We start from the raw sequence: 14489 nt of genomic DNA, 5'->3' as shown, positions 1-14489 counted from the left end.
TATTTTGGGATTACAATTAATTCATCCAACAATATAAAAAACTGGTAGATGTAGCTTAGTCATCGTTTATACAGTGGGTTCTCTTTCCCGTTGTCGGCGGGATGTCTGCTGTATCTTCCCCGTTACCGCTAGATCCGCGGCCGCAGGGGGCCGGTCGGCGGCCGCCACCTGCGCCCACGAGGGAAGGAGAGAGGGGAAAGAGGAGAGGGGAGGGGGGAAGGAGTCGCCGGCCATGGCGCCGGCCGGCGGCGACAGCGGCGGCGGCGGCGGCGGCGGCGGCGGCACAGGTAACCCTAAACCTAGGCTGATACCATGATAGAAGGTAAAATGGATAGATTATGGGCTAACCCTAGAGGGTAGCTATATAGATGTCTTACATGGGCCTATTGGGCCCTAATACACACAGTACACCAACAGACACCATGCGTATACTTACCGAGAATGAGATTAAAAAAGCCACATACAACTACAGCGAAGATCATGTTCTTGGATGTGGTGGCCGTGGAATGGTCTACAGAGGAACTTTAGATGATAACAGAGAAGTTGCCATAAAGAAGTCCAAAAGTAAAGGATGATAACAGCAGAGAGGAGTTTGTGAATGAGATAATAATCTTATCACAAATTAACCACAGGAACATTGTGAGGTTATTAGGATGCTGCTTGGAGGTAGATGTACCAATGTTGGTGTATGAGTTCATCTCCAACGGTACTCTCTTTGAGTTCCTTCATGACAATTATCAACAAGCACCAATACCTTTGGATACCAGACTGAAGATTGCTACACAATCAGCAGAAGCTCTTGCCTACATTCATTCATCAACTTCTCGCACAATTCTCCATGGGGATGTCAAAGCACTCAATATACTCTTGGATACTGAATACAATGCAAAAGTGTCAGATTTTGGAGCATCAGCACTCAAGTCAATGGATGAAAATGATTAATTATGCTGATCCAGGGAACTCTTGGCTATCTTGACCCTGAATCTTTGGTCAGTCACCATCTAACTGATAAAAGTGATGTATACAGCTTTGGGGTTGTTCTTTTAGAGCTAATGACAAGAAAGAAGGCTCTATACATTGATACCTCTAATGAAAAGAAAGCACTATCCCATACTTTCGTACTTATGTTCCACCAGAATAAACTCCAGGATATGTTGGACAGTGAAATAGTAGATGATAAAGTTATGGTGGTGCTTGAGAAACTAGCTGAACTTGTCGTGCACTGCCTGAGATCAAAAGGAGATGAGAGGCCAACAATGAAGGAAGTTGCAGAGCGATTACAGTTATTGAGAAGACTCCAGATGCAGCTAGTCACAAAAACTCATTCTATTCATGCACAGTATTCATCTGGAGGGCCATCAGTGTCTGTTCATTCAGACGAGATGGGATACCAGAGCATGGACACAACCAAACTGATACTGGATGTAGATCTCGCAAGGTGAATAAGTGCTATGTCACTCTTGTTTTTATGTACATTGGTTTATATTTGTAATGTACAAAAACATTGTTGTAAGTACTAAGCTATTTCGCATTAAAACCGCCATTGATGTATTACAGTTAAATGTACTAAATTGCTCAAATTGCACCAACAGTTAAAACTATGTTTGGATGTTAACTTGCTTTGTCAACATGTTAAAGAGCTGCATGTTTTCTTTGCATATTCACTAGAACAATCTTTCTCCAGAACGAGCATTTCAAAATATTTAATTAAGATAGGTTGAGTATATGTGAGCACTGAGTTGATGTAGGTTTATTTAACCAAATTCATGCTGTATTGCTACATTCTGACATTTTTTTTCCAAAGGAGGCTGGGTGCTTTATGGATCCTCCATGGAGAACATCAGTTCATTCACCATGCCGTATCCTATTTTGCTCAAACAAAAATGAGTACAATAACAAAGCAAAGCAGCAAAAAAAAAAAAAAAAAACTCGTGGCCCAATTATGCACCATACTTTATCATAGATCCAGATCAAATAGATATACAATCAACAGGACCTAACTTCATCTGTGCATTCTCTGCACAAACAATTTACACTGCATGAGTATGGATAGCTTTCAGGGCACTTACCAGAATTCGTGCACCCAATATATTATGGTGATGATCCTTATACTGCATTAGTTTAATGTTAGGCTATGACAATGTGCACTACCTACATAGAAACATGTTGTTTGCACAAAAGCACGCATATAAATTCATCCAGACTTTCCCCAGCAATGCCTACCTTAAGAGTCATTCTTCAATCTTGAGCTGTCCATTTCATGCTCCATCATCACAAATGCTCTTCCAGGAAGATCTTTTCAATAGCATCAAGCATCACAACTCCCGACATCATGAGAAGCTGTTCATTATTCAAATACAGAAAAGGGGGTATCAAAATGTTACAGAACCATATTTGTTAATCCTATTGTAACAGACAGAGAAATTGGTTTTGCATGCGCATTATATCATGCAACGAGAGAACATACCGGAGAAGGGCCCAAGCGGGGAGGCAAAGGGGAGCAGAGTAGGCGGAGGCGGAGGCGCGCGTGGGCAAGGCGGAGGCGCGCGTGGGCGAGGCGGCTGTACAGTAAGGAGGCGCGGGCTGGGTGATGGATCGAGCGTGTCCGGCGGGGAGGCTCCGCCACCGCCGCCGCTCGCCGAAGCCTTCCGTCGGCCGACGAGTCGACGTCTCGAACGTGAAGCGGGCGACGGCGATCCACCAGCTGGGCCGCCGCGGCCCATCTCGCGTCGCAGTCGCGAACTGCACATCCCACCTACGGCCCATATGGATATGAATTTGGCTAAACTGGGCCGATACGATCTGCCCAAGCTTCGATGGTTGTTTGGTAGTGTTGGTCCAAAATGGATATTTTCTCATTCCACACCAAAGGGCAAAGCCCGGTTTAGTACATGTATAGGCAAAGAGGTAAAATAGTCTAGAAGCTTTTACATTGAAAAGGAAAGCATAATTGGTGCTAAGGTGCACGTAGGCATGAATCACCCATGAATACTACTCCTCACACGCACAGCTAACACTACTAATATATTATTCTAAGGCCTCTTCCTGAGCGTTGATGTGGTTGCCTTGACGTTCCCTTTCTCAGCAAACTTGAGCGGACTTGCTATCCAGCGTCCATCTGCATACGCCAGGTCACGTGTCCCTCAGCCTCTGCGAAGGAGTGAGACTCACCCACGGCACCGGTCCCGTCCCATCCCGGCACCCGACACCGGTTGGTCGCCAAGAATGTTCGGTGGAAGCCCGGGGACTGGGGTAGGCACGCTCGGCGAAGAAGAGCTGCCCACTCCCCCAGATCCCTCGAAGTGAACTTAGTAGCAGTGCCTGTCCACCATCTTGCCTGCACCATTTCCTTGGTGCCAAGCTGTGCCATCTTCGCACAGAGGACGTAGAGGTTGTGATGCGAAGCACTCCATAGTCGATCTCCACGCACGACCCGTTCTCATCCAGCTGCCCGAGGCTGATGATCCAGTTCCTCAGCGCGGGAATGTAGTACACACCAGTGAGGAGCCGGTGCACGCCAGTCTTGGTGACGAGGACGACGGAGCCGACGCTCTTGATCTCCACGGCCGAAGAGTCCAAACTTGACGGAGCCGCGCACGTCGACGTCCAAGTCGAAGAAGTACTCCCTGCACCCGGTCATGTGGTGTGTGGCACCACTGTCGAGGAACCAACCGTCAATCTTGTCATCGCTGGTACCGTTGCCGAGGGAGACATGCGCTCATGGCTCGTCGAGGTGGAGGAGAGCCGTGGAGGCCGGTGCCGCGGGAAGAAGCTCGATGGTCCCGTGAGCCAAAAACAGAGCCGACTCCTCCTCCTCCTCTACAACCTGCGCAACATGGGCCTAACCGCGCCTCGGCTAGCGGCACTCCCTGGCCTAGTGGCCAGTCTTGCCATAGTTGTAGCAGGTGTCATCTCGAGTAGGCTCGCCCTCGCCGGCAGCACCACCCTGGGCGCCTCCTCGCGCCTTGGGCGCCTTGCACTGCTTGCCGCGCTTGCGGCCACCTGTCGATTCCCCCTCCTTCCGTTCCTTCTAGCGGGCGAGCCACCTCTCCTCAGTGAGGTGTAGCTGACCACCGAAGATGATCTCCCCACTAGAAAAAGGCTCGTCGCGGTCGTCAAACACCTTGAGTCACCCTGTCAGCTCCTCGATCGACAACATCAAGAGGTCGAGCAGCGTCTCGATGGAGATCGCGAGTTGCGAGTACTTCTTCGGGATGACGCGCAGGAACTTCGCCATGGCTTTCTCCTCATTGATCTCGTCGTCGCCGAACCGCTCTAGCTACTGCATCAGGCTGGAGAGGCGGAGGGCAAAGTCGTCAACGTCCTCGCCCGGCTTGAAAGCCAGACAATCCCACTCCTGCCAAAACTTCTGCAGAGTGGACTTGCGGGCGCGGTCGCTGCCAACTCGAGCCGCAGCGATAGCACCCCAAGCAGCCTTGGCAGTCCTTTTTCCCGAGAGGTTCGCCGCCATCTCCATCGGGACCGCGGCGAGCAACGCCTCGAGCGCTCGCCGGTCCTCGTGGCTGTCGATGTCGCCATACCGGACCACATCCCACATGTCTTGCATTTGGAGTTTCACCTTCATGACCGAAGACCACTCCACATAGTTGGTCTTCGTCAACATGGGCCACTGCGTGCTGCCGAAGGACTCCCGGACGATGATCTTCACGACCCTCGAGGGTCGGTACCCGGAGTCGAGGTCGGAGTCGTAGTCGGAGTTAAGGCCAGAGTCGTGGACGGAGCTCCTCCTGCTCGGAGGACGCCCGTCATCCTGGACCCACCGGTCCACCGCCGCATTCCGCAACCGGTCCGCCTCCTCCGACTCGGGACGGTCGCCCTGCACCTCAGCACCGACGCCCTGCACCGCGCACCTCAACTCCATCCCATCACGACGCGCCATCTCGCGCGTTGCCTCCGCCTCCTCGCGCAGGCGTTTGACCTACAAACACCGCTGAGTAGCAGCTGCTTGTGCCTCCTCCATCGCTAGGTGGGCTGCCTCGGCTGCACGTGCTGCTGCGGCCTCCACAGCCGTTGCGCGTGCTGCCCGAGCTGCAACCACCTCTCACGCCTTAGCGTCGTGCAGCCATGCCGCCGCCACCGCGGCCTCCGACCGCCACTCCTCCTTCTCCTCGCACACCGCAGCCGCACGCTGTGCCTGGCGCCGCTCTGCTGCGGCCTCCTCCTCGGTTGCAATGCGCTGCTGCTCCTCCTCGGTCGCCACCCTGTGGCGCCGCGCACTGCTCATGGTCGAGCGGTGGGAGGAGGTACGGCAGGAGCTGGCCGGGAGTACCGGCACCATGCCGGCCAGCGGTGGCGCGCCGACCACCTGAGCCGCGGCGTTTGCGGGGCCCACGCCACCCGTGCTCTGTGCATCGGCGCCACTTGCGCCACCCGTGGCCATTGCTCTCCTAGAGCGAGCCATGGGGAAGGTGAAGAAAGCCGGTCGGGGAAGAAGTCGAGGGAGAAGTCGCCACTGCTCCTAACCGCCACGCGCTGCACGCCTGCTGCCCCCATAGAGCCGCGCGAGCCGCAGTTGCTCCGCGCCTGCTGCCACACACCCTGGTCACTGCAGCCGCGCACCAGTAGCCTGCGGGCTGCTGTCCGCACGCCTGCCTGCTCCGCGCCGCCTCCCTGGCCTCGTGCGCCTGCTGCTGGCCGCCGCGGGAGCCTACCGCTACCACCCGCTCATGCCGCCACCCCTAGCCTAGCCACCCGCGCGCCGAGCTGCTTTTGCTGCACGCCAAGCCACGCATGCGTGAGCAGCCCAGCACCTCCGCCGCCGCCCACGGTCGCACGCGCCACCCGCCTGGAACCGAATCGCGCCGCTACCGCCCCCCGAATTGAGCCGCCGCCACGCTCGATCCGTTGTCCCTACCTCGATCCGCGCGGGCCGCCGCCGAATCGGGGGGGGTGTAATAATTGCCATTTGAAATATTAAAGTAACTATGAGAAATTGGAAAGAAATCCAAAGGAAAAAGAAAAGAAATTGGCAAAGGATCAAATTCGGCCAAATTTGACCGAAATTTGAATTTCAATTTGAAATTCAGAAAAATTTGTCAAACATGTGGAACACAAGTGTGAGATTATTTGGAATTATGGGATCAAAAATTGGGAGCTAAATTGGTGCCAAATATTACAAAAGAATCAGGGAAATAAAAAGAAAAGAGAAGTGCTGTTTACTGTTCACCGTCCGACAACAACAGACCAGTGAAACAGCAACAGAGTCCATTTTCAAAATTGGTTTCTGGAGAATTTTTCAAATAAATGCACTAGAACAGCTACACTATATTGAAGTATGAATCTTGGACTACAATAATTATGTGTTGTTGGCCAGGAACAGTAAAGGGAAGGAAGTCAAACTCGAGCTCAAAGTCAGCACAAAATCACAAGTTAACTGAAACTCTGAATTTTTTACTAAGTCTGAATAGCAGCAAAGCATCGACTTGGAGCTCAAATTCAGAGCAATGTAGATCAAAAGAGATACTTGTTCATGAGCAAAATGGAACATTGGGATATAGCAGAACATGTTTGGGAAGAAGTTGGATGGGAAAAACAAGGTTTAGACCACTGAATTGGGTTCACAAGTGAGATCGACATCACTGTCGATAACTGACGAACTGAATGGCAGTTCAGTTGAAGTTCAGAAGAAACCGAGAAACAATTCCAAATTCAAACCTGTTTGATGTTTATCTCGAGCCGAAGCCAAAATAAAAGATGACGGGCTTGAGATTATCTTCAACTTCTGTTAAAGCACGGGAGGCCGTCGGATCAAAGATCAACCATGACACGGTTCTGAAGATCACGGGCGGTGACAGAGCTCCAGACGTGTCGCCGCCGCCGTCGTCGGTCGACCGCCAGGGCACCTAGCTAGGCCACCTCCTCACCACGCAAGCCTACGGGTAGGCCACGGTGTCGTCCATGCGAGGGGTGAATCGCTTGAATAGTTACTGTTCCCGCGCCACCGTTTCACTACCTCCTCTTTTTACCGCCGCCCACTCTCCTCTGTCAAGCGTCACCGCCGAGCAAAAATTCCGCCGCAACATCTCATCTCTCGTCGATTCCTCTCACCCACTCCTCCACAGACACCCTAGCTACACTCCAGGCCAGTCGTTGTCCCACATCCTTGCCGGAGTAACCGTGCTCGCCGCCGCTTCTGTCCGCCGCCGTCGCGCCGCCCGCTCACGGTGAGAACCATCTTGCGCTATCTCTCTTTCTTCCTGAGTAGTTATAATCGAGTCCTTAGGATCCTAGGATGGTGTAGGGGTAGATGTTTGAGTCGGTTAAGTCGATGTCGCAAGAAGCCACGGCCGGCCGAGGGAGTCGCCGCCTGTCGCCGTGGAGGGGATGGCTCCGGCCATCTCCCGGGGAGCTGTTGCCGCGCACGGAGTCGTGTAGGTGTAGAGTTGGTGTCGCGACCTAGTCCCGCCGCCGGGAGGGCGCCGGCCGGCGAGCCGCGCCGCCCCCTGTCTCGGACGCGTTTTGGCGGGAGGTAGAAGAAAGCGCTAGGCGCTCGGGCCCATGCGTCAGAGGCGACGGAGGGAGGAAGGAGGCAGGCCAGAACCGCGCGGTCGGTTGCTGGGCCGCGGCTTAAAAGCCCAGTGCCGCGCGCGGATGAGTAAAGGAGAAAGAGGCCGGGCGCGCGCAGTCGGTTGTTGGGCTGGTGCGTCGGAAGCCCAAAAGGCCGGCGCAGTCGACCGCGAAGGAGAGGGCCGGAGGCCGGAACAGCTCGCGGGCCGACTTCGCGGAAGAAAAAGAAAAAGAGGAAAGGAGGGCCGTGGGCCGTTGTCGGGCCGGAAGCGGAAAAAGAAAAAGAAAAACGGCCCGCGAGGCCCGTCGGGAGGAGGAATAGGGCCGGCGGGTATAGGTGAATAGGAAGGTGGGGTCCGCGCCGTGGGGCCCAGCGGTTCGTGAGAGAGGGTAGAGCGTAGGTAAGTAAGAAAAGTTTTTCGGGTGAATTTTGGGAAAAGTTAGATTTCCTTTAGCAAATTAATTCGTTTAAATTCGTTTACACCATTTTAATCACAGAAATTTGTAGGAGTGTCCAAAATTAGTGAAACCAATTTTGTTAGGCTTATTTTATTTTCCTTTATGCATTAAAATTTTTACACCCTAGGAAAATAATAAAAATTCGGGTATTTATTTAATGCCTTCCTTTCAAGGTAATTAAATAAATACTTAATATTTATAAAATGTATAAAATATGAATAATACTTTATCAATCACAAATAATTCTTAACCCATAGGAAATTAGGTTTTTCAAGTTAGAAAATAATTACCACTTTTTCTAAAACTAAAAGAAAAAGCTTTAGGGAGGGTTAAATAAGAAAAATAAAAGTATAAGTTAATCTTTTTAGATTTTTGTGTGTTGGCTTGCAACTTTATCATGATAAGTCGTATAGTCCTTGTTGGCTTGCAACTTTATCATGAAGGAAAGTTGTATAGTCTGTTATTCAAAAAGTTGCATTCTAACCCCTGCATGTATATGTGCCGTAGATCCAGAAGCACCGGAAGAAGATTACTGGGAATTTTCAGAAGGACCCTTGGAGTCCGACGAGGTGTTTGAGTTTGTTCCCTGTGAAGCCAATCCGTCAGCATCTACTAATCTTTTTAACGAACAAGGCAAGCCCCGGTGCATTTATACCTACCTATTTTGAAGTCATTATTTCATGTGACTAGTTGTAGGTTAATGGTTATTTGTATGCACTAAGTCTAGGAGTTGATTGAAACCTATTCTTGTGTACGATCATGCCTTGATTTAAGGACATCTTTGCCACTTGTTCAAATCTTAGAAACTACCCAAGTCTAGAATTGCTTACTTGCTTACATGCTTGGTTTACCAACCTTAAGGAAAAACTCTTAAGTCATACATGTTGCTTATGAAGGATAGTCTGGAATGTGGAAACAGACAGAAGCTAGAGATGTAGTTCTGTCTGCTAGATTAATCTGGTTAAGGTCCGATTCGTGTCTTAACTTTTGATCAAGTGATAAGCAGCTGATCACTTACTGGGTATGGGACCAGTAAAGCCCAGTAGATTAGTAAATTCTATGATCAGGAATGCTTCGTACCCGCGCTTGACGTGCTGGAGATTGGCAGGGGTGTAGCCTGAAACTCACATGGAGATCAGGCCAGACGTGGGGTCCCATGTGGGGGTGCATCCCTGGGTCCGGGTAGTCGTATTCCTAATCATTGACTTTGCTAATCGAGAGGTTGTTAGTACGACCTGGACAGTCGTATAATACTGGTGATCAAGGTACTCTCCTGCAGGATGTAATTAGATCCGGATCGCCGCAATTCTCGGTTATGAATGCACTTGATCGCTGTTGAGCATCGTAGTATCAATTCATGCTATATAAAATCTCCTGTTGTCAAGTAATGTATGATTTAACAGCTATGATTGCTTTTACTTCCGTTATCATCTAGAATGGTTAGGTAATGACTTAACTCAATTAAAAGATAAAACTAAGGCCTCACTCGTAGTAAGCTTTTTCGGCAAAAAAAAAAATTTGTGTCAACCAAGCATACCCAAAGGCTGACATGCATTCCAAAGAAAAACTATTATATTGGTTAGTCGGGTAAGACTTGCTGAGTACCCCGTACTCAGGGTTTTCCCCTTGTGGTTATCTTTCAGAAGCTCCACCGGAGGCTACTGAGGAGGAGACCCCGAAGCCCTAGGGTATCGATCTGAGTCTCACAATACCCTAGAGAAAAGCTTATCTACGCGTCTTCTCCTGAACTATTTATGTTTAATCTTAGAACTTGTCTAACACTGCATCACTAAGTTTGCCTCAACTTATGTCTTGTAATAACTCGTACCTCTTAATTATGTATGTAAAAATGTAATGTTTGTTGATATTATCCCATCGCGGATATTATCCTGATGTATGGTTATGAGATACGCCGTGGATCCTTCGAGGAGTCCTAGGGACACTCGACGGACTACCGGACTTATGCTGTTTTAAGTGCGTTTCGGATAATTGTCGTTATAACGGCGATTAGGCGCACTTAAACCAGCTTAAGTTGGGCGGTTCCGCCACAGGGGGAGACTACCAGCCGCTGGATCTAGGTCGGGGATGAGCGCCGCCACCGCCGGCTGAGGTGGGCCCGCCTAGGGTTTTGGGGTTGGGCTGAGGAGCACGGGTGAGACACGGGAGGAGGGGTGGGGGAAAGAAAGGCTTTGATACCACTTGTTGGCTCAAAATGGATACTTTCTCATTCCACACCAAACGACGAAGCCCATTTAGTACATGTAGAGGCAAAGGGGTAAAATAGGAAACTAATATAGCTACTAGACAGGTCGTTCTTGCCCGGCAATCCCAGCTTGGCTTCCGGTGTTTAAGATTCGTGCGCGCATCCTCATCCATGGGATCTCCCATCTTCTCAGCCCTAGCACTCCTGTTCTCTTTCACCGCCGGACGCCGCCACCATCCCGCGTGCGCTACCTACCCCGCGACGCCGTCCCGCCCCAGCTGCTTGCCGTTGTCGTTGCTGCTACAGTCGCCTCTGCTAGGCTACCAGTAGCAGTGTTTCTTAGCATTGCTCCAGCCTTCGTAATTGTACCTTGGTGTTCAGCACGCTCCTCGCTCCAAAACGGGGTACGCTTGCATCAGATGCCCAAACAAATACATGTGCAGAGAGAACCCACTCAAGCACGCCATGGGAACATGGAACCGGACACCATTGCACTCTTCACATAACGGACAGACGCAGAGGCCCCTCTTTTATTCTTGACAGACAGTGAGAACTGCATGAAAACAGAAGATCAGACAAGTCAAATCATCCGCAGAAACAAAGCACACAAGTGACGGCTTCAAGCCTAAACATATACAAATCCGAAGATGAAATGATCAACTAAACATGATTATCCTTCGGCTTTGCTGCCACCTGGCCTGCCTCGACTTTCAAAGTCAATCCTTCTGTTGCTTGTTTCAACCAGTTTGTTTGTTCCAGAGGAAGGCTTCGAACTATATAGCTGACTCCTCGAGAAGACTAGGCGTGCCTTCACATTTATCAGATACAAAGACATGAAGCAATGAATGGGGCTCAAACCTGGAGATGGCTTTTCAAGATTTAATAAACCTGCGACAAACCAATAAGAATAAACCATTTGCAATTTCAGAGGAGCGAGTACTTTGATCTTTGTATGCCAGATCATTTTCAACTTTGAACAGTAAAGCATTATGCAGCTAAGTTCAGTCAAAGTCGTTAGCTTAATGCTAATATTGCATACATTAGTTAATCACCAATCGTGGAACTAACAACAGACAGATCAGCAGTATACATCATCTGAAAGGGAATTCTGATTTACTACTACTTTATATAACCTAAGGATAACCTAGTCTAATATGGATAATCGCATCATAACCTACAACAACTTCCATATAACCTAGGATCTTGCCCTGCTAGTATGCATAATCACATCGCACTGGTTTAGCTAGGTAGTTAGAAAGACTGCCTTAGCAAGTGGCTACCTACCTCTAGCCATGGAAGAAGCATTAGTCCTCCTGATTATCGTCGCTTTCTCAGTGATAGCGCCGGCCACCTCTTCTGGGCTTACCATATCATTGCCAGGGTGCCCCGACAAGTGCGGTAACGTGTCCATCCCTTACCCCTTTGGCATCGGTGATGGCTGTGCTGCAACCAGCCTAAGCCCCTCCTTCACTCTGATCTGCAACAACAGCTTCCAGCCACCAAGACCAATGTTTAGTAACAGTTCCAGGCCTGTAGAGGTCATTGACATCTCCCTGGAGCATGGTGAGGTGCGTGTTTACGGCAATGTCAGCTACTACTGCTTCACGTCAAACACCACCATATCAGACAATAACACTGCCGGGGTCAGCCTGGAGAACATGCCATTCATCCCCTCCATTACCCGCAACCGCTTCACAGTTATCGGCTGTAATACTCTGGGGCTCATTGGTGGCTACACGCACAGCAACTCTGACTTGTATTTGGCTGGCTGCTACTCATACTGCCGAGGTATCAACAGTACAACTGATGGAGCGCCGTGCATCGGGATAGGATGCTGTGAGACCACCATATCCCCCAATCTCACTGACTTTGCAGCTCTACTGATCAACAACCAGAGTAGCGTATGGAGTTTCAACCCATGTTTCTATTCGATGCTTGTTGAGGTTGGGTGGTACAGCTTCAGGAGGCAGGACCTTGTCGGGCACCTTGGGTTCATAAAGGAAAGAGCAAAGAGAGGTGTTCCTGTTGTCGGTGACTGGGCTATTAGAAAAGGCTCCTGTCCAAAAGATGGGACAAAAGCACCCAAAGACTATGCTTGTGTCAGTACAAACAGCTATTGTGTAAATGCAAGCAATGGGCCAGGGTACCTTTGCAACTGCTCTCAAGGTTATGAGGGAAATCCTTATCTTTCCAACGGCTGCCAAGGTTAGTTATTTGTTCCAATGAACTCACTATTACCTAGAGAGTTTAGAAGTGAGATCAGAAACTGCAGGAGCAATGTTAGCACACATGGTAATAGCTAACTCTTTCACTGAAAGCACAGCTTAAAAGACTTTTTTTTTTTACTTGTACAACTTTTATTTAGGATACTTCATCATATACTGAACTAAATCGCATTTTGATCTTCTTTTTCCTTGAATTTATATTAATCAGTTTTCTTGATTTCCCTCCAGATATAGACGAGTGCAAGCTACGCAAGCAGGACCTGAAGTACAAAGAACTATATCCATGCAAAAATGGGATCTGTCGCAATATACCAGGAGGCTATATATGCAAGTGCAGGATAGGAACAAGATCAGATGGTAAAAATTCTGGATGTCAACCTGTGCTTACCCAAGCTGAACAGGTGGCCATAGGTAAGTATCATACATGAGTGTAAACTTTAAATCTATCTAAACTGAATTTCTAGAATTTGAGGCATTCAATCATAAGAACATCATTGTGCAGGCCTCAGTGCTTCTGCAGTTGTAGTGATATCTTTGACATGCTTATTGGTTATGAAATTACAACAAAGGAAGCATAGGAGGGAGAAGGATGCCTATTTCGAACAAAATGGAGGTCTGAAATTATATGATGAAATGAGATCGAGGCAAGTTGACACCATTCAAATACTTACAGAGAAAGAGATAAAGAAAGCCACAGACAACTTCAGTGAAGACCGTGTTCTTGGATGCGGTGGCCATGGAATGGTCTATAAAGGAACTTTAGATGACAACAAAGAAGTTGCTATAAAGAAGTCCAAGGTAATAGATGATGACTGCAGAGAAGAATTTGTCAATGAGATAATAATCTTGTCACAAATAAACCACAGGAACATTGTGAGGTTACTGGGATGCTGCTTGGATGTAGATGTGCCAATGTTGGTGTATGAGTTCATTCCTAACGGTACTCTCTTTGAGTTCCTTCATGTAACTGATGCCAGATCACCAATACCCTTGGATCTTAGATTGAATATTGCTACACAGTCAGCTGAAGCTCTTGCCTACATTCATTCATCAACTTCTCGTACAATTCTGCATGGAGATGTCAAATCCCTAAATATACTATTGGACAATGAATACAATGCAAAAGTATCAGATTTTGGAGCATCGGCACTAAAGTCCATGGACAAAAATGATTTCATTATGCTTATCCAAGGAACTCTTGGTTATATAGACCCTGAGAGTTTTGTCAGTCATCATCTAACTGACAAAAGTGATGTATACAGCTTCGGAGTTGTTCTTTTAGAGCTAATGACAAGAAAAAAGGCTCTATACAGGGATACCTCTAACGAAAAGAAATCACTATCTCATACTTTCATACTGATGTTCCACCGGAATGAGCTCCGATCTATGTTGGACACTGAAATAGTAGATGATCAAGTAATGGTAGTACTCGAGAAACTAGCTGAACTTGTAATGCACTGTCTGAGCCCAAAAGGAGACGAGAGGCCAACAATGAAGGAAGTTGCAGAGCGATTACAAATGCTGAGAAGACTCCAGATGCAGTTAGTCACAAAGATGCATCCTAATCAAGCACATTATTCTTGTCAAGAGTCATCAATGTCTGTCCCTTCAGGCATGGGATACCAGAGCACAGAGACAGCAAAACTGGTGCTGGATGTAGATCTTGCAAGATAATGCATGCAATCTCACTCTTCTCTACGTATACTGGTTTATATTTGTGTAATCTGTAATGTATAAAAATTGTTGTAAGTACATACTAACTGTTTGTGTGTGAGAGAGCTTGTGCACCTCAATCATCACTTATGTACTGCAAAGTTGAAGGTATGAACCTTATGTTAAAGAGCTCAGGTCATTAGAACAGTCTTTCTCCAAAACTAGCATTTCAACACATTGGGTTATGATTGATCGACCGTATGCAAGCATTGAGTTAATGTAGTTTTACTTAACTAAATTCATGCTAGATTGCTTTTTGTCATTTTCCCCCATGGGCACTGGGTGCTACATGGAACTTCAATGGAGAAAAAACAGCAGTAAAAATGCATAACCAATTGAAAGAGAGAATTTTGGATCAAGCA

General features: G+C 48.4%; 1 protein-coding gene and 1 long non-coding RNA gene across 2 annotated transcripts; one reads left to right on the top strand and one right to left on the bottom strand.

The window, feature by feature from the left end:
* Positions 1–10188: 10188 nt before the first annotated feature.
* On the bottom strand, positions 10189–11603 carry LOC105914111. The gene is made up of 2 exons (XR_002676876.1): positions 11474–11603; positions 10189–11077 (listed from the first exon to the last, which is right to left on the bottom strand). It is a non-coding gene; the product is annotated as an uncharacterized LOC105914111 (long non-coding RNA).
* On the top strand, positions 11076–14489 carry LOC101777419 (wall-associated receptor kinase 2). Its single transcript, XM_004963160.4, has 3 exons — positions 11076–12394; positions 12643–12825; positions 12917–14489. The coding sequence occupies exons 1-3, from the start codon at positions 11482–11484 to the stop codon at positions 14086–14088; spliced, it is 2268 nt and encodes a 755-aa protein (XP_004963217.1). The 5' UTR covers positions 11076–11481; the 3' UTR covers positions 14089–14489.

This window comes from Setaria italica, chromosome III (genome assembly GCF_000263155.2).
Source record: "Setaria italica strain Yugu1 chromosome III, Setaria_italica_v2.0, whole genome shotgun sequence".
Classification (NCBI taxonomy): Eukaryota; Viridiplantae; Streptophyta; class Magnoliopsida; order Poales; family Poaceae; genus Setaria; species Setaria italica.
Note: the sequence above shows the minus strand (reverse complement) of the source record. Positions and strands in the feature narration are given on the sequence as shown.

Coding starts and splice junctions, on each gene's coding strand:
- LOC101777419 (XM_004963160.4), top strand. CDS start 11,482: ATGGAAGAAGCATTAGTCCTCCTGATTATCGTCGCTTTCTCAGTGATA. Junction 12,395..12,642: donor TCTTTCCAACGGCTGCCAAG/GTTAGTTATTTG, acceptor ATTTCCCTCCAG/ATATAGACGAGTGCAAGCTA. Junction 12,826..12,916: donor AGCTGAACAGGTGGCCATAG/GTAAGTATCATA, acceptor ATCATTGTGCAG/GCCTCAGTGCTTCTGCAGTT.